At 44.2% G+C, this 22,675-nt stretch overlaps 1 protein-coding gene across 2 annotated transcripts in view; it reads left to right on the top strand.

Annotated features, from left to right (window-relative positions):
• Positions 1–1,402: 1,402 nt before the first annotated feature.
• The window catches only part of cul4b (cullin 4B), a 101,256-nt gene continuing 79,983 nt past the window's right edge, over positions 1,403–22,675 (top strand). Inside the window, exon 1 of one of the 2 annotated variants that reach the window (XM_038775980.1) lies at positions 1,403–2,034. In XM_038775980.1, coding sequence (XP_038631908.1) covers positions 1,638–2,034 — 397 coding nt within the window. In that variant the 5' untranslated portion in view covers positions 1,403–1,637. The remainder of the gene's footprint in view (positions 2,035–22,675) is intronic. The other variant, XM_038775978.1, reaches the window with a different exon arrangement.

Raw genomic sequence — 22,675 nt, forward strand, 5'->3', positions numbered from 1 at the left:
ACTTGACTGGAGACCTGATGCTAGCCTGACCAGACTTACTAGCTATCGCATGGTGTTTGCACTGGCTAGCTCACGAGCTCTTACTGTCTCAGAGGCTGGGTCCCGAGAGAGCGGGAAAACTGATGCCCTCTGGCTTTATAGTGGTCGTGTCCTGTCTGGTGATTGGCTGCTCTGTTCTGTGTGCTTACTGGTCATCCTGTGTGTCAATCACTGCCTGCCTGTACTCCGTTATATACATAAATGTATATTATGACATCAATCACTGCCTGTCTGCACTCCATTATATACATAGATTATGCATAGATTATGACAGGTGTGAGGAGACTTTTGTGGAGTATAAACAGAGGCACTGACCAGCTGGGCCGAGAGGCCTGTTTCCACAAAGTCGATTCTGTACAAATCAATGTAACCGCGGATGTGACATTTTTGTCAGCTTTTCAGCAGACCCACCTGCAAAAGGGCCCTTCCCCCTGGATTCTTTGGTGCTTCCAAAGAATCATAGAATTTACAGTGTAGAAGGAGGCCATTCAGCCCATTGAGTCTGCGCCAGTCCTTGGAAAGAGCACCCTACTTAAGCCCACACCTGCACCCTATCCCTGTACTACCCCAGCTAACCTTTTTGGACACGAAGGGCAATTTAGCATGGCCAATCCACCTAACCTGCATATCTCGGGACTGAGGGAGGTAACCGGAGAACCCGGAGGAAGCTCATGCCGGATGGGGAGAACATGCAGACTCCACGCAGACAGTGACCCAAGCCAGTAATCTAACCTGGGACCCTGGAGCTGTGAAGCAACAGTGCTAACCAATGTGATACTGCGCTATCACCTGGCCCAGTTGAACATTGCAGGGATGTGAATTTCAATATCCACTTCATAGATGTCACCTGTTACAAGTATGGTTCATGAATTAGGGCAGTACGGTAGCATTGTGGATAGCACAATGGCTTCACAGCTCCAGGCTCCCAGGTTTGATTCCGGCTTGGGTCACTGTCTGTGCGGAGTCTGCACATCCTCCCCGTGTGTGCGTGGGTTTCCTCCGGGTGCTCCGGTTTCCTCCCACAGTCCAAAGATGTGCAGGTTAGGTGGATTGGCCATGATAAATTGCCCTTAGTGTCCAAAATTGCCCTTAGTGTTGGGTGGGGTTATTGGGATAGGGGGAGGTGTTGACCTTGGGTACTGTGCTCTTTCCAAGAGCTGGTTTAGACTCGATGGGCCGAATGGCCTCCTTCTGCACTGTAAATTCTATGATAATTAGGAAGTGTCACATGTGTGAGACAAATGGTCCATGCTTGCAAAAACACGATTCTCTGACTGGCTGAAGGCCTCAAGTGTGGGAATCTGGAGGGGAAATGAGTGGCCCAGCCCCCTGGTGACGTCAGAGACCGGGATCTCTCCCGGTATGCAACGGGGCGCCGGAAGTGCCGCCATTTTACTCTATTGACAAAACAAGTGACTGAAATTTTGCGGAGGGTTTTGGAGTCGGTTCTAATTTTGTTTTTTTTTCCTCCCCGCCCCCTTCCCCCCGCTCCACGATTTTTTTTTAATTTTCGAGACACGGGTGCGTGTGAGCGCGCGAGTGTGTTTTTTTTTAAACAAAAAACAACAACAATAGGACGGCGTCGGCTTTAAGTTTTCATGTTTCGAACGGGCCTCTCTTCACAAAATTCACCGCAGGAGGTGCGACAACAGGCTGATGTTAGTCCGAGGAAGCGAAAGTTAGCCGAGGCCGGCGAATTCGAGCACCAGCACCAACCACCTCAGCAAGCCCAGCTCTTCCCCTCCGCCGCCCCTAAGTCTTCCTCCTCCTCCTCCACCTCCTCCACCTGCTGCAACCACCAGCTTCAAAAGAGAGTCAAGTTCGAGGACTCGCTGGACTTTGTTGGACTCGATGTGATGATGGCGGAGGAGCAGCAGAGGAAAAACAGCGGCTGTTCCGTACTCGCGGGACATGCCAACGGGTTGACCAAGTCGACCACCTTCGCCAACAGCAAGCCGGGGACGGCCAAAAAATTAGTTATTAAAAATTTCAAAGGTACCGTAGAATAGTAGGAGATTTCAATGTTTCGAAATAAGAATGAGGACATTCACATTCTGTAATATTGGAATTCTGGTTTTAAAGCAGTTTCCTTGGCCTAACGCAACTGCTGCTTAAAAATCAGCAAGCCCACGTGCATGTTCTTTATCTTCGGCACCTATAAAAGGAGATTTCGAAGCCTTCAAAACAGTATAGTTATTTTGATATTGTTTATCAATGCTTTAATTATACTAAAAAGTTTTTTTTATTTGGCCTACAAGTTCCCTAATAAGATGAAGCTCTACGCACGTTTTCATCAGTTTACAGGCAACTACAGAAGTTTTATTACAATCTCTGCTTTTCTAAATGTTTCCCTTAGTTAAAACTTTGCTTCCATAGGTGGTAAATCTTATTTTAAACATTGCCTCGAATGGGGAACAACCACTTGGAACCAAGGTTGTGTTCTTCCTTGATTATGTTTCTAACCTCCTTTAGTATTCTTATAAAAGATATGTATTCTGCTTCTGAACTGTTCCGTTTAAAAATGTGAGCTTGCTGTTTATAGTCCACAAAAAAATTGGTCATGTACTGCTGCTAGAATTAATTTTAAAAATATGTTTAGGTTGTGTCTTTATCTATAACATTTTCTGATTATTTACTTGCATGGTATAGATGAAAATAGCATGTGTTATGAAGTCAGCAGTGTGATTATTGATTGTATTTAAAAATGTAATGCCAAGCAATAGTTGCCCTCATCTGCTTCTTCTGAATCCGCGACGTGGTGGATATTAGACTGGATTTCTTATTTGTATTTCCATTATTGTTGAGTCCTTAAGAAACAAATCTGCTGTTTTTGCATGATCGGCCAATTCGGCACCGACTGGGGTCAGTCAGATTTGCAATATCTTGGTCTTTATAGCTGAAATGGAATGGAATCTTTGGTACCAATTGTGGCACTCGCATTGAAGGGTTGGTTGAGATTGGTTCATTTTGAGATACTTTGTATGTTGAACTTGTGATCATCCTGGCTTGTGATTTTGCATATTTATAAAGTGTATATTCTGAGCTGTCAGGCTGCAGATGATGGTTAGGGCAGCACATTTCAGAAACATTGGATTGGATTTGTTCAAAAGATTAAAGACTATTAAAGATATCACCAGGATTTTTTGGTTCCAAGTACAATTAACCTGCAAACACTCTGTGTGTATACATGAGGAATGACCTCTTCGGTGAGAGACTACTGGACCTATATTCTCAGACCTGTGCTGCTTGCAAGTATTGGAAGAGGAGAAAATGTCAAGTAATAGTTAAAATATAGATATATTTACAGGCAAGGGAAAGAAGTGTCTCTGAATAGTTGATCTCTATTGTAGCTGTTAGATGTTAGTCAAAGTAATGTTGCTCAACCTGTTATATGGAAGGGCACTACAGCATTCAATATTTTTGAGAATATCTAATGGGGAAGAAAATACAATTTATGGTTCCATGTCTAGTGTTGTCCAATGGGTTAGCTGCATGTGGATTATTCATGAAGGCCATCTTCTCATCTGTGTCCCTTACCTGAGGTGTGGTGATCCTCGGGTTAAACCACCACCAGTCATGTCTCCCCTCAAAAGGGAAAGCAGCCGAAGGTCATCTGGGACTATGGCGACTTTACCTTTAATTGGAAATTTCGATATGGCTCATTGTATTTCCAATTCGTAAAGAAAAAATGATTAATGGACATCCTCCAGGAATATGTTATATCAATACTGTCACACTTTTGGTAAAATGATAGTACACAAAGCAGAATACACAAGTTTTTTTTCTTCAATCCTTTACAGTCTTGGTTATTGAACACAGTAAGAAGTCTTACAACACCAGGTTAAAGTCCAATAGGTTTGTTTCAAACACAAGCTTTCGGAGCACAGCTCCTTCCTCAGGTCACCTGAGGAAGGAGCTGCGCTCCGAAAGCTCGTGTTTGAAACAAACCTGTTGGACTTTAACCTGGTGTTGTAAGACTTCTTACTGTGCTCACCCCAGTCCAACACCGGCATCTCCACATGTTGGTTATTGAATGGTGGAGATGTTCAGTAAATATACACTTCAATTACATCTACGTCTTTGTCAGCGTAAGCCAGGCATTCTCTTAAATTTCTGGATGTTGCTAAAATAAAGTGTCACTGGAGCCACACCTGTGGCTAGTCAGCATTTCTGTTGGCCAACACTGCCCTTGTCCCAATAATGCGTCCATAAAAAAGACAAACATTGTACCTCAGATAATTGCCCCATTTAGTACATGGAAGTAGGATACTGAAGTTGTCATGTCAGGTGTCTTGCCATAAATAATTTGAGCAGTGGGTATCTTTTTGAAATGTTGAGATTAGGTTGACATTCCTTCTTGACCCTGAATGTCAAGCTCAGCACTAATTCAACTTGAATTAGTTGAAAATATTCTGTATCAGGTACCCAAAAGTGATCATTTCAATTGTACCAGGATTGGTGCTCCCAGAAAGGAAAGGATGATGATTCCTGCTCAGAATGAGGAGTTGTCTGCGATATCATTGTCTGATGACAGTCTTCTTGAAATTACTGTTAAATGTGCTCGCTGGTGGGATACCGGAGTGCAGGACCAGGTGTTGCTCAATTATCTTTGGGCTGTGTTGATTGGGAGTAAGGACAACTGAAGTGGTATTGGCAGCTTTGTTTGGTGTGAGTGGAAATGAACTTGCATAAAAAAATTTAGTATGCACTTTCTAGAGGCAGCCATGAGCTTTCTGGGTTTGATTGCAGATTCTTCCCTCTCTGTTGATAAGTAGCCTGATAAATTATGGCGACTTGGGCAAAGTTACTGGCATTTGTAGAATTGTATTCCAGCAAGATTCAGAACCTTTTGTGTAAGGAAAAATGAGGGCTGTGAAAGCAACTGAATACATTGCTATTGCTTGGGAACTTACCGTTGGTTTCCAACAGACTGTTCTCACTGTAAAGGTTAGGAAATTTCTTTGACCAGAAATATTTTGAGCCACTAGTACATATACTACTTGGATTAAACTGTACTGATAGAAGCAGTGGGAGATTGTGAAGTAAGAATATCAGACTATAATGGTTTAAGCATGACTTTATATTTTATTTGTGGCAGTGCACTGAGACAAGTAACAGCCTTGGTTACGAGATATGGTGGCTCTATTATAGGATTCCTTTCCCGCTATTTCAGCGTTATCCCCTCTTGGTTTAAAAATCATCCTTGGTCCCGTGGAAATGTTCTCTGGTGGATCTTGCACATCGTAACGCCCCAACAAATGTATTCAATGGTCGAGAATTCCTGTCAGTATTGCATCCTTCTCTCGTTCTCCACCTTGGCTGATTTGTGCTGCAGATGTGATAAATGTGTAGAATAAGACAATTGTCATCACTGAGTGTTGAAATTCTTGAGCTCAGGTTGAGAAATACAAGTTGAAAATTGTTGGTGGTAATTCCTTTTGCATGTTGTTGCAGTTGTCGGCTATGCCATTCCAAGTTCGGTCAACAAGGCAGATCATAGCTTGCAACTTGAGACAAATTATCCGTTATCTTTCATTTCCTTGGGTAGTGAGATTTTTCTCCAGGGGGAACGTTGCAAAGTACAGGTTCGGAGAAGACACTGCAGCTCTACAGGCTCGACTTCCAAGAGTAAACTAAACCACTTAGTGCTTCCAATATCTAACCAGTTCATCGTGTTTTTTTTTTCGTTCATAGAACGTGGGCGTCACTAGCTAGGCCAGCCTTTATTGCCGATCCCTAATTGCCCTTTAGGGGGCAGTGAAGAGTCAACTACATTGCTGTGGCTATGGAATCACATGTAGGCCAGACCAGTTAAGGATGGCAGATGTACTTAAAGGAAGTTAGTGAACTAGATGGGTTTTACAACAATTGACAATGGTTTCATGGTGATCATTGGACTTTTAATTCCAGATTTTTCTGGAACTATCTGTCTGTAATTCCTCTATTCTGCACAAGGAAAGACCTGAGGAAGGAGCAGTGTTCCGAAAGCTAGTATTTGAAACAAACATGTTGGACTTTAACCTGGTGTTGTCAGACTTCTTACTGTGCTCATCACAGTCCAACACCGGCATCTCCACATCATGGCTACACAAGGAAAGTAGAACACAAAGACAGAATTTGTCTTGATATAAATCCAGTATTTAAATGGCAGTTAAGCACCTTGGATGTCTTGAACTTGTGAAAGATTCCACCGATTATAGCAGATTATTCTTGATTTGACTATCTGATGGCTCATGTATGGCCAACATGTAAGGATCTTTTAGTATGAGAAGTTATTTTTTAATAAAGGAGCAGTCCCTCCGGAACAGCATCTCAAAGTTGTGTGCTAACACCTGACCCTCCCCAGAGTAATGTGAGACCAACTTTGAGATGTCTGACTCTTGCCTCAAATCATTTTGTCCTTAAATAAGGTGACCAATACTTTCCAGTCCTCCAGATGTGGTCTCACTAGTGCCCTGTATGGCTGAAGCATAATCTCAGAAGCACAGAATTGTTAAGCTACAACAGGAGGCCATTTCATCCATCTTATTTGTGCTGGCCCTCCAAACAAACATTAGGGCTTAGTGCCATTCTGCTGCTTTTCCCCTGTACCCCTGCACATTGTTTCAATTGAAGTAATCGTCTAGTGCCCTATTGAATGCCTCGATTGAACCTGCTCCACCATACTTCCAGGCACTTCATTCCAGACCTGAAACACTCATGTGGAAATTCTTTCTCACATCACATTATCTTCTCTTGAATCTTTTATGAAGAGGAATAGTTTCTCCATTTCTATTCTCTCCAGCCCCCTCATGGTTATGAACATCTCTATCAAATGACCTCTCCAAGGAGAACAGTCCTAACCGTTTCAAACTATCCTCATAACTGAAGTTTCTCATCCCCGGAACCACTCTTGTAAACATCTTCTGCACTCTCTCCAGTGTGTTCAAATCCTTCCCAGAACTTGTACACCATTCCATCGGAAGTCTAACTAGTGTTTTACATAAATTTGATGTAACCTCCTTGCTCTTGTACTCTGTGCCCCATTAATAAAGCCTAGAATATTATACACTGCTCCCTTCACCTGCCCTACTATCTTCCACGATCAATTACCATATATACCCAGGTCCTGTACTCCTTTTAGAATTTTACGGCTTATTTTATACCTTTCTATGCTCCTCCTACCAAAATGCATCACCTCACACAATTTTGAAGTTCTGCACTGCTCTTCACAGCTTTCAATAATTCCAATGTTTGGGTCATTCGCAAACCTTTGAAGTTGTCCCTTGCCCCCAAGATCTAGGTCAGTAATATATATGTCCGGAAAAGCACCCCTTGCCTCCATTTGTAAATCCCCTTTTAGGTCCCTAATCGGCACTACACTGTTTTACCACCATTTTACTATTTATATCCCTGTAGAAGACTTTGGGATTTCCCTTTATGTTGGCAGTCAGTCTTTTCTTGCCCTTCTTCGTTTCTCTCATGTGCTTTTTCATCTCCTCTCTGAACCTCTGTATTCCTCTAGGTTTTCAACTGTATTTTCTGACGCACACGTTTCTTCCTTAATTTCTATGTCCTATTTTATCCAGGGTCCTCTGGTCACGGTAGCACAGTGGGTAGCACAGGGTCTCAGGTCGATTCCTGGCTTGGGTCGCTGCCTGTGCAGAGTCTGCACGTTCTCCCCGTGTCTGCATGGGTTTCCTCCAGGTGCTTGGTTTCCTCGTAAATCCCGAAAAATGTGCGGTTAGGCGAATTGGATATTCTAAATTCTCCCTCCGTGTACCCGAACAGGTGCCGGAATTTGGCGACTCGGGGCTTTTCACAATAACTTCATTGCAATGTTAATGTAAGCCTTCTTATGACAATAAAGATTATTATTACATGTTTGCCCTACCTTTCCCTTTTAAGGGAAAATACCTAGGAAAGCAGATTGACTGTACTATTCTGATTGCCACCACCCCGCCCTCCCCAAAACCAAAGTCATGGTAGCACGGCTCTTCCTCGATTCTCCCTTTACCTGTTGCTCCGAAGATTTTGAAACTTTCTTGCATGTTGCTGGCAAGTTTTTGTGGACCATAAATTCCTGTTCACAGCATGTGGCAGACTTTGGATTCCTGGAGTAGCAGCATCAGCTAGTAGAATGGGAAAATTGAAGGACCCCCTTGATTTTTACGCCAAGAATGTCGACAGACATTACATCTGAAATACGACTAGCTATGATGCATACAGAACTGGATGTAAGTGCATTGGTGGCTTTGCATGTTTTGTAACGTCTTCATTAACATTTATTAAGAGTGGATCTGGGTGAAGTTAGAGGAAGAAAAGAACAAACATCAATTTTTGCATAGTTCATACCACTAAAAAATTTCCATGTCAACAAACAGGCAATTGCTTACATCAGTCAAAACAGTATCGCCATTATTTCCCTGCATTAATGTCAATTTCAAAGTTACCAATTATGTCTGGAGAGAGCATTTCAAGCTGTATTATCATGTGCATTGCTCATTGTTACAGTTCTGTTGTTGGTGATAACTATAAGAATGGTTTGAGGTGATAAGTTAAATATCATGCAACATTCTTTATGCACAGCATTAAAACATGTTAATTAAAGTGCTTTTTAAATCCTGGAATTTAAAGTAACCAATTAATGTTTTTCCAATTATGGGGCAATTTTTAAGTTTTAAATTTTATTTTTTTAAATACATTTTTTCCAATTAAGGGGCAATTTAGTGTGTCCAATCCTAGCCTACACATTTTTGGGTTGTGGGGGCAAAACCCACGCAAACACGGGGAGAATGTGCAAACTCCACACGGACAGTGACCCAGAGCCGGGATCGAACCTGGGACCTTGGCGCCGTGAGGCTGCAGTGCTAACCCACTGCGCCACCGTACTGCCTATTATGGGGCAATTTAACGTGGCCAATCCACCTAATCGGCACATGTTTGGGTTGTGGGGGTGAGACCCACGCAGACACGGGGAGAATGTGCAAATTCCATTTGGGCAGTGACCGAGGGCCGGGATAGAGCCCAGATCCTCGGCCCTGTGAGACAGCAGTGCTAACCACTGTCATCGTGGAGCCCCTCCTGCAATCTAAATTGGAGAATACTACAACATGAAATATTTTCCGAATGAGGATACTAAGCTTTTAAAATTCTTTATGAAATTATTTTGAATGCAGCAATGAAAATAATCATTTTAAATTATTTTGTAGTTTGTCAGTTGAAGCAAAAATATAAGCTTGAAATAATACTCATGAAATATTTGGTTCTGAGACTGCAGATTTGGGACAAATCTGCAGCTATAGGATTTTCATGAAACCATTGACATTTATAGTATGCTGTATACTATGAGGACGGTAGTGGTAGACATCAGGAAGATATTGAGACTGGTGAAGTAGCCTGACATCTGGCAGATGAAATTTAATGCAAAAGTGTAGAATTATTTATTTTGGTGCAAAGAATGAGGAGTTAGTAATATACACCAAATGTTACAATTTTAGAGATGATGTAAAAGGATAAGATAAACTGTCACTGGTAGTGTGTTTTGTTGACAGAAGTTGGTGTCTTGCCATCAAATTATCTGAGGCAAAAATGACTGTCCTCACCAGATTTCTGTTTGTCTTTCAGTACCTCCCCATCTTCATCCCTAAGGCCTTTTTCAAGTGGGTGATGAAGATTATTTCGGGCTTTTTGTGGGTGTGTAAAACCCTACGAGTGAAGAAAGTGCAGTCGGGGGGAGGGTGGGTTGGCACTGCCGAACTTCTGTAATTGCTACTGGGCGGCTAATGTAAACCATGATTAGGAAGTGGGTAGTGGGGGAGGGTTCAGCATGGGAGCGGATAGAGGCGGCGTCATGCAAAGACACCAGTTTGGGAGCACTGATAACGGCACCTCTTTGTTCTCGCCCGCCCGATACTCCACAAGTCCGGTGGTGGTGGCGGCTCTGAGAATCTGGGGGCAATGGAGGAGTCATTAAAGAGTGGAGGGAGCATCAATTTGGACCTCGATTTATAATAACCATAGGTTTGTACCCGGTAGCTAGATGGCGGATTCTGGAGTTGGCAAAGGGCAGGAATTAGAAGGACAGGGGATCTATTTATAGATGGGAGTTTTCCCAGCTTGAAAACCTAGGAGGACAAGCGAGGAGGAGAGATAGGGACGGGTCTATGGGTGGATGCCCTAGGCAGGGTTAATACCTCCTCATCAAGTGCCAGGCTTGGCCTGATACAATTTAAGGTAGTCCACTGGGCACACATGACAGCGGCTAGGATGGGCAGATTTTTCGGAGTAGAAGATAGGTGTGCGCGGGAAGCCCAGCAAATAATGTCCACATGTTTTGGGCATGCCCGAAGCTTAGAGGGTTTTGCTAAGGCAATGTCCACAGTGCTAAAAACACGGGTGGTGCCGAGTCCGGAGGTAGCGATCTTTGGAGTGTCGGAAGAGCCAGGTGTTCAGGGGACGAAAGAGGCCTTTGCCTCCCTGGTAGCCCGGAGACGGATCTTGTTAATATGGAGGGACTCGAAGCCCCCGAGTGTCGAGACCTGGGTTAGTGAAATAGCTGAGTTTCTCAGTCTCAAGAAAATAAAGTTTGCCTTAAGAGGGTCAATGTTAGGTGGCAGCCATTCGTCAACTTTCTTGGGGAAAATTAAAATGTCAGCAGATGCATCATTCCAAGGGCGGTGGTGGCTATGGGGGGGGGGGGGGGGGGGGGGGGAGTAGTTGTTTTATGGTTGAGGTGCGTGAAGATTGGGCTGGGAGGGGGGGTGGGGAATGTTTATTTTACCATGTTGATGTCATTGTTTATGTTACTGTTATAAAAAAATTTCAAATACTGAATAAAATATTCGTATTAAAAAAAAAATTTTTTTTTGAGGCAGTAAGAAGTAGAATAGATGAGGGTCGTGCAGTGGAAGTCGTCCACATGGATTTTAGTAGGGCATTTGGTCAGGTCCTACATGGCTGACTCGTCAGAAAAGTGAGACCCCATGGGATACAGAGGAAAGTAGCGAGTTGGATCAAAAATTGACTCAGCAACAGGAACCAACAGGTTGTGATCGATGGATATTTTTGTGATGGAAAGTGATGTCCAGTGGCATCAAACAGGGCTCAGTTTTGCAGTGTCGTATGTAAAGGATTTGTACTTAAATGTGGGGTTGCATATATTAATGATTTGGACTTGAATGTGGGAGGCAAAATTCGTAAACTTGCAGATGACACAAAGATTGGGCTGTGCAGTTGACGGTGAAAGGGATAGCTATTTACTCCAGAATTATATTGATTGAGTGGGCAGAAAAGTGGCACATGGAGTTCAATCAGGTGAAGTGTGATGTAGGGAGGGCAAATAAAACAAGGGAATAATCAATAAACTAGAGACATTGAGAGGAATTGAGTAAGTGAGATACCTTGGAGTACATGTCCACAGGTCCCTGAAAGTGACAAGACAGGTGGTTATGGAAACATATACAATGCTTTATTGGGTGGGAGGTTGAATGCAAAAGTAGGAATGTAATGTTGGAACTGTTTCAAACTCAAGTTGGCCACAGCTGGAATTTTGTGTACATTATTATGTCGCCACATTATGGGAAGGGAATAATTTGTCCAGAGAGATTGCAGAGGAGATTTACAAAAATATTGCCAGGGCTTGAAAATTGCAGTTATAAGGAAAAAATTGGATAGGCTTGGGTTGTTTTCCTTTTTAAAAAAATGAGGCTGAAGAACTGACCTAATTGAGGTGTATAAAATTATGAGGAGCTCAGGGTAGACAGGAAAGACGTGTTTCCTCTAGCTGAGGAATCAGTTGCCAGGGGACATATTTAAGGTGATTGGTAGAAAGATCACAGGGGTGTGAGAAAAACCTTCTTTCATTCCAAGGGTGGTGGGCATCTGGAATTCACTGCCTGAATTAGTGGTTGAGGCCTGAAACGCTCAATTCATTTAAAAGGTGTCTGGATCTGCACCTGAAATGCTATAACCTGCCAGGCTACGGACCAGGTGCTGGAAAGTGGGATTAAAATGACCAGATTATTTTTTTATCTTTTGGTTGATGTAGAAATGATGGGCTGAATAGAAGACTGTTAAAAAGGCATATATAAAACTTGTGCTGAACCTCTTATGAAACACAGGCACAGCCTCAGATAGGGTATTGTAGTCCATTCTGGGCATATTAAGCAGGATGGTTTTAGAGGGGATGAAGAAGAAATTTGCGAAAACGGTACCATGAATCAGGGACTTCAGTTACATCAAGAGGCTGTGATTCTTCCAAGAGCAGAAAAAAAATAAGGGAAAATTCAATAGGGGAGTTGAAAATTAAAAGGATTTTGATAAAGAAGGAAAACCGAAGGGCACTGGTTTAAGATGATTGCCAAAAGAGCCAGAAGCAACATGAAAATGTTTTTACACAGCAAGTTGTGATCTGGAATGTGTTGCCTGGAAGGTTGGTCAACGTACATTCTGTAACTTTTTAAAAGAGAATTGGGCAAATACTTGAAAAGGAAAAAGTAAGGTCTATGAGAAATGAATTGGAGAACTCTACTGGAATTGGCACAGGCTTGGGCTAAATGGTCCCTTTCTGTGCTAAATTATTCCATGATCTTAAAACCTGGGTGCAGATGTAATTTTGAGTAAATACCCTTGGAGTTATTATGTCATATGGACAGTTGCTTGAGAAACCAGCCTGCTGTGTGTTGTGAAGTTTTTTTTCCTGTCTGTCAAAATGAATTGACTTTTGTACTTTGCGGTATGCAGCAAATGTCTACCAAATCAGTTCATGAATGAACTGTGGCTGTTTTTGACTTCGTGCGATTTTGTATGTACTTATGTAGTTAGTTAAAGCTTATACTGAGCATCTGTTACCTTTCACTTTCTAAGAGCAAGTGCCTTGCCAAAGAATTATTTTGCTTGAGTGAAAATATAAAGCAGCAATCACATGAATGTTGCATTTTTTAAAAACCATCTCCTGAAACCTGATGGAAAATGAAGTGCGTGTTATATCTCTTTTTAACCCTAGTCCCTGATTTCTGGGGCTTTAGGGAAAACCCGGACTCCTCGTCCTTCATTTTAAGTGGCAGTACTTCATTTGGGGTTATGTAAATTAAAGCCGGCACACTTTTTGAAAACCATCACAGCGAACCATGATCCTGTACTCTGTTCACAATGGAACATCTTGCATTATGGCTCATTGACTAGCATTAACTGAGGAATCTCTTGCCTCCTTGTGCTGGTAAAAAGTAAACTAAAAAGAATAACTTGCAAGGATGAGTTCATGCAGCAGTTTGCTTTTTTGCAGCAATAAAATATGGGTGGCACAGTGATTAGCACTGCTGCCTCTCAGTGCCAGGGATCTGGGTTCGATTCCGACTTTGGGTGACGGTGTGGAGTTTGTGCCTTCTCCCCCTCTCTGCCTGGATTTCCTCTGGGTGCTCTGGTTTCCTCCCACAGTCCAATGTTGCGCAGGTTAGGTGGATTGACCAAATTAAATTGCCCCTCCGTGTCCAAAAAAAATAATTCCTTGGTTTGCTGTGCTAATGGTGTTTGATTTGTTGTGCTTATAACGAAGACCAAGTTTCTTTCTCGCTTAGTCTCTCTCTTCTGTTCTTTTCAACAGCTTCCCTGTTACCTCAACACGCACACCACTTGGGTTAGGATGCAAGATGGGGCAGCACGTGATGCAGTGGCTAGCACTGGGTGCTGAAGACCCGGGTTTGAATCCCGGCCCTGAGTCACTGTCCGTGTGGAGTTTGCACATTCTCCCCGTGCACAACCCAAAGATGTGCAGGTTAGGTGGATTAGCCATGCTAAATTGCCCCTTAATTGGAAAAAGGAAATTGGGTAAAAATTTATTAAAAAAAAGAGTTAGTATGCAAGATCACATGCTCTTTGGTTTATCATAGCCATCATTTTTGTTTTGTAAATTTAGTGTACCCAATTCATTTTTTCCAATTAAGGGCAATTTAGCGTGGCCAATCCACCTGTCCTGCACATCTTTGGATTGTGGGGACGAAACCCACTCCAACACGGGGAGAATGTGTATCATAGCCATTATGATCTTGGTCTCACATAATAATAATCTTTATTCGTGTCACAAGTAGGCTTACATTAACACTGCAATGAAGTTACTGTGAAAATCCCCAGTTCCCACACTCCGGTACCTGTTCAGTTACACTGAAGGAGAATTCTGAGTATCCAATTCACCTAACAAGCATGTCTTTCGGGAATTGTGGGAGGAAACCGGAGCACCCGGAGAATGTGCAGATTCCGCACACAGTGACCCAAGCTGGGAATCGAACCCGGGTCTCTGCCGCTCTGAAGTAGCAGTCCAACCCTATGCTACCATGCCGCCCGTAAATGGATGATGTTTGAAACCGAGCCCTGGTTTAATTTGCACTCCCCAACAATTAACCCAGGAGGCAAAAAGTTTATTCTATTCTTTTCCATAAAAGTGGTTTTGGATTTTTAATCAGGATTTTTAACGTCTGTTTATCTAATTTGCTGAGCTAAGTTTCAAGAATGTCTTCTGAATAGATAAGGAGAGACAATACCATCGTAAATGCTGAGGTGGTGTGCTCTTTCCAAGGCCTGGTGCAGGTTCAATGGGCCGAATGGCATCCTTCTGCACTCTGAATTCTATGATCAAGACTGAGTAGTGCTAACATATTGTAATCAGCTCTTCACTGCATAGGGAAAAAAAAAATCAGTTTTGTCCCCAATCACCTCTTCTGAACCATGTCTGGCATAACCTTGACTGCTCCAAAATGATATCCCTAAATTCTCTATTCCTTTCATCCTCCCCTGGCAGGCATGGTGGCACAGTGGTTAACATTGCTGCCTCAGACTTCCGGTGGTGGGTATGAAGGAGTAAGTCGCACATTTAGTGGCTCCTGCTCTGGTTGGAATTTTGGACCTCTTCCCCTAATGTTCTACCGGACTTGAATTGTAAAACTGATGACAGAGGCAATTGTGTACGGAATTCCCACAGGTGCATAGAGAGAAGGACTAGAAGTGCTCATAAAGACAAAGACCGAGAAGGCTTGGCTGAAGCTGCAGCAAGAGACCGCATGGCGGAGGACCGGACCTCTGGTTTGTCGACCCAGCAGTCAACGGAGCAGCTGATGCAAGTTATTCAGGAAGGCTTTGCTGAACAGAAATGGGACTGCTTGGACCCAATAGAAGAGTCCATTGAGCGGCTGGATCTTACATTGGACGCCCAAGATCGGGCGATCTAGAAGGTGCAGGCTGAGCAGGAGGAACATCAAACTGTGGTGGAGTTGGAGGTGGGGCTGCTGAGAGACCAGCAGAAGAAGCTCCTGGAGAAGGTGGATGACCTAGAGAATAGGTCCCGCCGGCAGAACCTGAGAATCGTTGGGCTCCCGGATGGGTCTGAAGGAGCGGACGCTCGGGCATACATCTCAGACATGTTTGAGAAACTGCTGGGGGGTGGGGCATTTTCCTGACCCTTGGAGGTGGACAGGGCTTACAGAGCACTCGCGAGAAAGCTGCGAATGGGAGAGACCCGACCCCCCCCATGGGCAATGGTGGTGAGATTCCACAGTTACTTGGGATAACAAGCGCATTCTACAGTGGGCCAAGCAGACACGGAGTTGGCAGTGGTATCCTGCGGGTTTACCAAGACCTGAGTGTGGAGGTGGCCAGGAGAAGAGCACGCTTCAACCAGATTAGGTCGATCCTTTTTAAGAAAAAGGTGAAGTTCAGACTGTTGTATCCGACCCGTCTCTGGGTCACACACGAAGAACTTTTATTTCGAACTGCCGGAAGACATGCTGGACTTTGTGGAAAGGACTGGTGGTGAACTGAGACCTTTTGAACTTTGCTGCAACGTTCATGGTTTTTTTTTGGTTTTCTGTTCTTTTTTTAAAAAAAGTTACTCGTTTTTTGTTTTGTGGAAGCTGTTATAAATGCCTATTGCAATGATTTGGGACCAGCAGTAGATTTGAGTCAGTTAAGGTTTTCATTTGCACAGTTGGGGGATGGAGGTGTGCTTGTTTAGATCTTGGTGTTTTTCTGTCAGGCACTAGTGTGGGGATTGTTTGATGTTGGAGTATGTTGTATGAAGGAGGGGTAGGGGGGGGTGTGAGGGAGCAATAGGTGTGAGATTATCCGGGGATGGGTGCCACCAAGCTAGCTGGGTGGGCTAGCTCTCGGAAGCGCAGTGGGAGTTGTGCATATGTTCGGTTTATTAAAGGGGTTGGGTTACAGAGTGCTGTTACTGGGGGGGGGGGGGGGGGGGGGGGGGGGGGGGGGGTACTAAATGTTATGCTGACGAGGGAGGGATTTGGGCTAAGGGACAGAGGAGGTTGGGCCAGAGGCTGCCTGGGGACGGGACCTGTGGAGGGCTGGAGACGGGCCCAAAAAAAGGGGATGGCTGATCGGGGGGGGGGGGGGGGGGGGGGGGGGGGGATGCAGGGATGCAATGAGCCCCCCCCCCATTTTTGAGTGTTAAATGGGCCGGTCAAGAGGGCACGTCTACTCGCACATCTTGGGGGACTGAAGGCGGACACGCACCTTATAGTAACTGACCAGATTAGATTGAGGAAAGGCTGGGTCAGTCAGGTCTTTCACTCAGGCCAAGACTCAAAGACTAGAGGGGTCGCGATACTGCTCAATAAGCGGGTGGTGTTTGAGGCGGGTAGAATAGTCTTGGAGTGGGAGGTCGGTACATTATGGTCAGTGGGAAACTGGAGGGAGTGCAGGTGGTATTAGTAAATGTATATGCACCAAATTAGGTTGATGTGGTGTTTATAAAGAGAATGCTGGGGAAGATACCGGACTTGGACGCGCACAGGTTGGCCATAGGAGGGGACTTCAACACAATTATTGACCCGAGCTTGGACCGGTCAAGCTCAAAAACAGGCAGGGTGCCAGCAATGGCAAAGGACCTAAAAGGGTTCATGGAGCAGATTGGGGGGGATCCATGGAGATTTGGGCAGCCGAGGGTGAAGGTGTTCTCCTTCTACTGATGCGTGCATAAAGTGTACTCCTGGATTGATTTCTTTATTTTGAGCAGGGCCTTACTGGCGGGTGGTGGACACTGGGTACTCGGTGATCACAATCTCAGACCATGCTCCGCACTGGGTTGACCTGCACGTTAGTAAAGATAGTAACCAGCGCCCACACTGGAGGTTAGATGTGGGACTTTTGGCTGACAAAGGGGTGTGCGAGCGACTGAGGAAATGTATTCAGAACTACCTGCAGGTCAACGACATGGGGGAAATTTCAGCAACGGTGGTCTGGGAAGCACTGAAGGGGAGCTGATCTCGATATGGGCCCATGGGGAGAAGGTGGACATGGCAGAAATGGACCAACTGGTAAAGGAGATCCTACAGTCCGATAGGAGGTATGCGGAGACCCCAGAGGAACGACTTTTAAGGGAATGGCAGAGGCTACAGCTGGAGGTTTCCGAGTATGAGGGCGCTGGAGGAGAAGTTTAAGTTGGCGAGGGGAATCTAATTCAGGTATCTGCAGGTGCGGGACTTCCTACGTAAACAGGTGTCCACCTTCCCGCTCCTACCGCTAAGGGGGATTCAGGACAGGATAGTTTCCAGAGGGTGGTAGGAGAAGGGAGTGTCTCTGACATTTACAAGGAACTTAATGGGTTGGAGGAGACTCAGACCGAGGAGCTGAAGCGCAAGTGGGAGGAGGAGCTGGGAGGAGAAATAGAGGATGGTCTGTGAGCCGACAGGTTGAGTAGAGTCAACGCGACCGCAACATGTGCCAGGCTCAGCCTGATACAATTCAAGGTCGTTCACCGGGCTCACATGACAGTGGCCCGGATGAGCAGATTCTTTGGAGTGGAAGACAGGTGTGCAAAATGTGCTGGAGGACCAGCGAACCATGTCCACATGTTCTGGGCATGTCCGAAGCCTAGGGGATTTTGGCAGGGGTTTGCAGATGTCATGTCCACGGTGTTAAAAACAAGGGTGGCACCAAGTCCAGAGGTGGCGATTTTCGGGGTGTCGGAAGATCCGGGAATCCAGGAGGAGAAAGAGGCAGACGTTCTGGCCTTTGCTTCCCTGGTAGCCCGGAGACAGATACTATTAGCTTGGAGGGATTCCAAGCCCCCGAAGTCAGAGACCTGACTATCGGACATGGCTAGCGCGCTCTGTTTGGAGAAAATCAAGTTCGCTTTGAGAGGGTCACTGTTCGGTTTCGCCCGGAGGTGGCAACCATTCGTCGACTTCTTCGCGGAAAATTAATCGTCAGCAGAGGGGGGGGGGGGGGGTGTGTGTTAGTTTAGCTTAGAGTAGAGGGATTAAAAAGGTGGTACCTGTAAGGAAGGGAGACGACTTTTGCACCATGTTTATAGTTTCATGTACGTTGTTTATTTTATTGTTGTTACGATACCAAAAATACCTCAATAAAATGTTTATTTAAAAAAACAAGATTGCTGCCTCACAGCCCTAGGGACCCGAGTTAGATTCCAACCTTGGATGGCTGTGGTGTTTGCACATTCTTCATGTGTCTGCATGGGTTTCCTCCCACAGTCCAAAGATGTGCAGGTAGGGTGGATTGGCCATGCTTTTTTCCCCTTAGTATCCAATGGTTAGACGGATATAGGGTGGGGATTGGGCCAAGGTTAGGATGCTCTTTCAGAGGGTTGGTGCAGACTTCTTTAAAAAATAAATTTAGAGTACCCAATTAATTTTTTCCAATTAAGGGGCAATTTAGCGTGGCCAATCCACCTACCCTGCACATCTTTGGGTTGCGGGGGCGAAACCCACGCAAACACAGGAAGAATGTGCAAACTTTGCACGGACAGTGACCCAGAGCCGCGATCGAACCTGGGACTTTGGTGCCGTGAGGCAGCAGTGCTAACCACTGCGCCACCGTGCTGCCCTCGCGTGGTGCAGACTCGATGAGCTGAGTGGCCTCCTTCTGCACTGTAGTGACTCTTATGATTCCCTATGATTCCATGAGTTGTAAGCAAGACTTCCCATATCGTCGAATATTGTCACTCTTCTCAAATTTCTGAAGTAATTATTTTTACCACCGTTCCTCTAACAATTTTCAGGCTTGTAAAACCTAAAGCTTGGTATCGTGCAGTTACTTTTTCTTGATTTGTATGCCATTTCCTCTTTTGATCCTTGGTGCTATATTGTAATGTGAAAGATCGTTCTGCTGGTTGGGGAATCGAAAACATGGGGGCACAGTCTTGGGATAAGGGGCTAATTATTTAGGACTGCAATGAGGAGAAATTCACTCCTCGGGTTGTGAATCTTGGGAATTTTCTACCCCCAGAGGGTTATAAATGTTCCATCATTGAATGCGTTTTAGGCTGAGACAGAGTTTTTTAGTCTATGGGACTCCGGGGACATGGGAAAATGGGTGGAAAGTGGAGTTGAAGCCCAAGATCAGCCATGATGTTGAATGGCGGAGTAGGCTCAACCGGTCATATGGTCTTCTACTCATCTATTTCTTGTGTAATAAGACTGGAGGTTTGCGCATGCTGATGTACTATCATTTAACAAACGTGAATGCCTTTCAGATGGTTAGAAATGCAAGGGAACAGATTGGATGGGGAGGGAGTGACTGAAAATGAATAATCATTCAACATAAAGGGACCCTCTGTTTTGCTCCTTAATTGACAGATTTTCTGCAGTGCCAAGTTTTGTTATTTGTGGAAACCGTGCACTTTTATTTGTTTCATCTCTCTTCAAACTTAAACATGTTTCTGAGAGCATTTGCTGAACTTGCCAGAGGCTTAAAGGCTGCTTCGACAAATTGAGTGAATGGTCAGATTCATGGCTGATGCAATATAACGTGAAGTGGTGTGAAGTTATCCACTTCGTAGGAAGAACAGAGTGGCAGCGTATTATTTAAATGGTGATGTATAAAGAGACCCGAGTGTCCTTGTACACCATCCATCAAACATGCTGTCATTCATGTATGTATATAAGCTCAAATGAAGTGATACCACTTAAGGTGAAGTACGAGGAGTCCACCAGGAGAAATATTTTTATTGAAAACTTTTTCATTGTAACAAAATAGTATAATATAAATCAGATGCTTCCAAGTTGAAATGTAAAAAGAGCACAATCAGCAATCAACGCATCCAGCCGTAAGGATTAATGTAAAACCCCCTTAACAATTGCCAGTGACTAACTCTTTAAAAAAAAGAATTGAATGGCTGCCATCTTAGAAAGACCCCTTCTCCTGAAAACAAAAACTCGCTCATTCTCTCCTTGGTCAGATGAGTCCTGTGCATCAACTTGAACAGGACTAAGCTGAGCACAGGAAGGCATGGAGTTGACCCTATGAAGAGCCTCACTCCACACCCCCTCATCCAGATTTCGACCCAATTCACACCTCCCATTTCACCTTCAGCTCATTCAACGGAGTTGACTTCGCTGATCGGATCTGGCTGTAGATAGCTGAAATACCTCCCCTCCCCCAATATCCCTGGAAATATCAAAACAAGTTGGGCACAGGGAGTTGAAATTTTACCGAAAGCTCTTCAAAGCTGGCAGACCTTTCCTTCATGATTAGGTCTCCAAACCCCTTCCCTGCCATGACCTAAGCATCAAGTTGAAGCCCACTGGCACAAAGAGATGAATACTGCAGATAGGGGCCAACAACGATCTAGATCTAAATTTAAATTGCTGTCTGAACTTCTTCCAGATTTTCAGGGTGGGCACCACTATCGATTCGAAGAAAATCTGACAGAACGGAAACAAAGCCGTTACTAAAGCACTCAAACTAGAACCTCTCCAAGAACTCTCCTCTATTTGCCCCCATATAGAACTCCGATCACTTTGCCATCCCAGTACTTTCTCAACATTGGCAGCCCGATTTAAAAAAAAAATAACAAATTGGGTAAAGCTAAACCACGTGACTGTCTATTTCTCTGGAGCAACACCCTTTGGATCCTTGGTTCTTGCCCACCCAAATAAAAGAAGACATTAATTTGTTGACTGACAAAGAAGAATTTGAGAAGAAAAGTGGAAAGACGCTGAAAAAGAAATGAAAACCTTGTGAGGACATTCCGTTTTAATAGTCCTAACCTTGCCTGTCAAGAATCTGGCAAGGTTATCCCACTTCTGCAAGTCAGATTCACCAGGCTAGCATAATTTAATTTATGGAGTGAGGTCCAATCATGGGCCTCCCAGATAATGAAAGCTAGATCCAGCTAGGCAAAAATGCAACATCCCCAGATAGGCCCCCCTTCCTGGGGTTAACTGGACAGTATTCGCTCTTATCCAAATTTAACTTTCACCCAGAGAAGGAGCCAAAACTTCTATGTAGCTTCATTATCTCATCCATAGTGGAAACTGAGTCCGTAATATAAATATAAAGACAGTGAGAAGTCTTACAACACCAGGTTAAAATCACTAACTTTCGGAGCACTGCTCCTTCCTCAGGAGCAGATCATCTGCAAACAAGGACTCCTATGCTCCCGCAATCACTTATTTAGCCCCTTACACTTTCAGGAAGATCTTAATGCCATGGCCAGCAGTTCAATTGCTAAAGCAAATAGAAGCGGAGAAGATGCACATCCCTGCTTTATATCGATATTCAACGGAAAATAACCCGAGCTCAAGGTATTCATGTGAACACTAGCAGTAGGGCCCTATACAATAAACAAATCCAACATTTGAAATTTTGCCCAAACCCAAACTTCCCAAGAATCTCTGAGATCCCCACTCCGCCCTGTCAAACGTTTTTCCAGCGTCCATGGAAACGATCATTAGGTTCCGGCATTTGAGAGGGGGAAAACGACAATATTTGAATGGGGGCAATGACAATATTTAACAGCCGACGGACATTGGCTGACCCTTGACGAAGCCTGCTGGTTTTCTGAGATCACCTCTGGGGAGGCAGGGCTCCAATCTCCATGCCAGCAAAATTGAGAGTAATTTAGCATCTGCATTCAAAAGTGAGATAGGTTAAGCGACCCACATTCTGTAGGATCCTTGTCCTTTAGGATTAGGAAAAAATAGGCTCGCACAAATGTAATGGGCAACAAAGCCCAGGAGGACAAAGGAGTCCTTGAACATAGCTAATATTAAAGAGATCAGGTGTCGTGCAAATTTTTTATAAAACTCAATGAGGAATCCATCAGGGCTGGGAGCTTCACCTGTCTAAAGAAATTATAGTTTTAAAAAACTGCGAAGTTCATGGAGGTGCAGCAAGCAGTTCAGAAGGCAAATGGTATGTTTGGTTTTCATTACAAGAGGGCTTGAGTACGGGTGCAAAGATATCTTATTGCAGCTGTACAGAGTCTTAATGAGACTGCATCTGAAGTATTGTGTATTGCAGTTTTGGTGTCCTTATTGTAAGTCGTTTTTGTTTATTTCTTTTGTTCCCATTTCTTTTTATTTTATGTTTATTATTTTTAGTCCTGCTTTCCAAAGAACTGCTTTGTTGTTCTACAACCAGTGCGTGCCCGACACATCCTTGCTGTAAACTTGCAATAATCCTGAATCTGCACAAAAAAATAGATACCTTGCCCGAACCTTCTAGACACCCGAAGGAAGAGGAGCTGTGTTTTCTCCCCCTCTCTGCTGCTGGTTGCCTGCTGTTTCTGTGAGACTGCAGTGAAGATCATTACAAGCTGAAGGAAAATAGAGTAATTAACTGAAGGCCTACCTGAGAAAGAAATTAACTGGAGGTTATTCATCTGAATCAAAAATCCTTATCCGTTTAC

This window comes from Scyliorhinus canicula, chromosome 17, assembly GCF_902713615.1.
Source record: "Scyliorhinus canicula chromosome 17, sScyCan1.1, whole genome shotgun sequence".
NCBI lineage: Eukaryota > Metazoa > Chordata > Chondrichthyes > Carcharhiniformes > Scyliorhinidae > Scyliorhinus > Scyliorhinus canicula.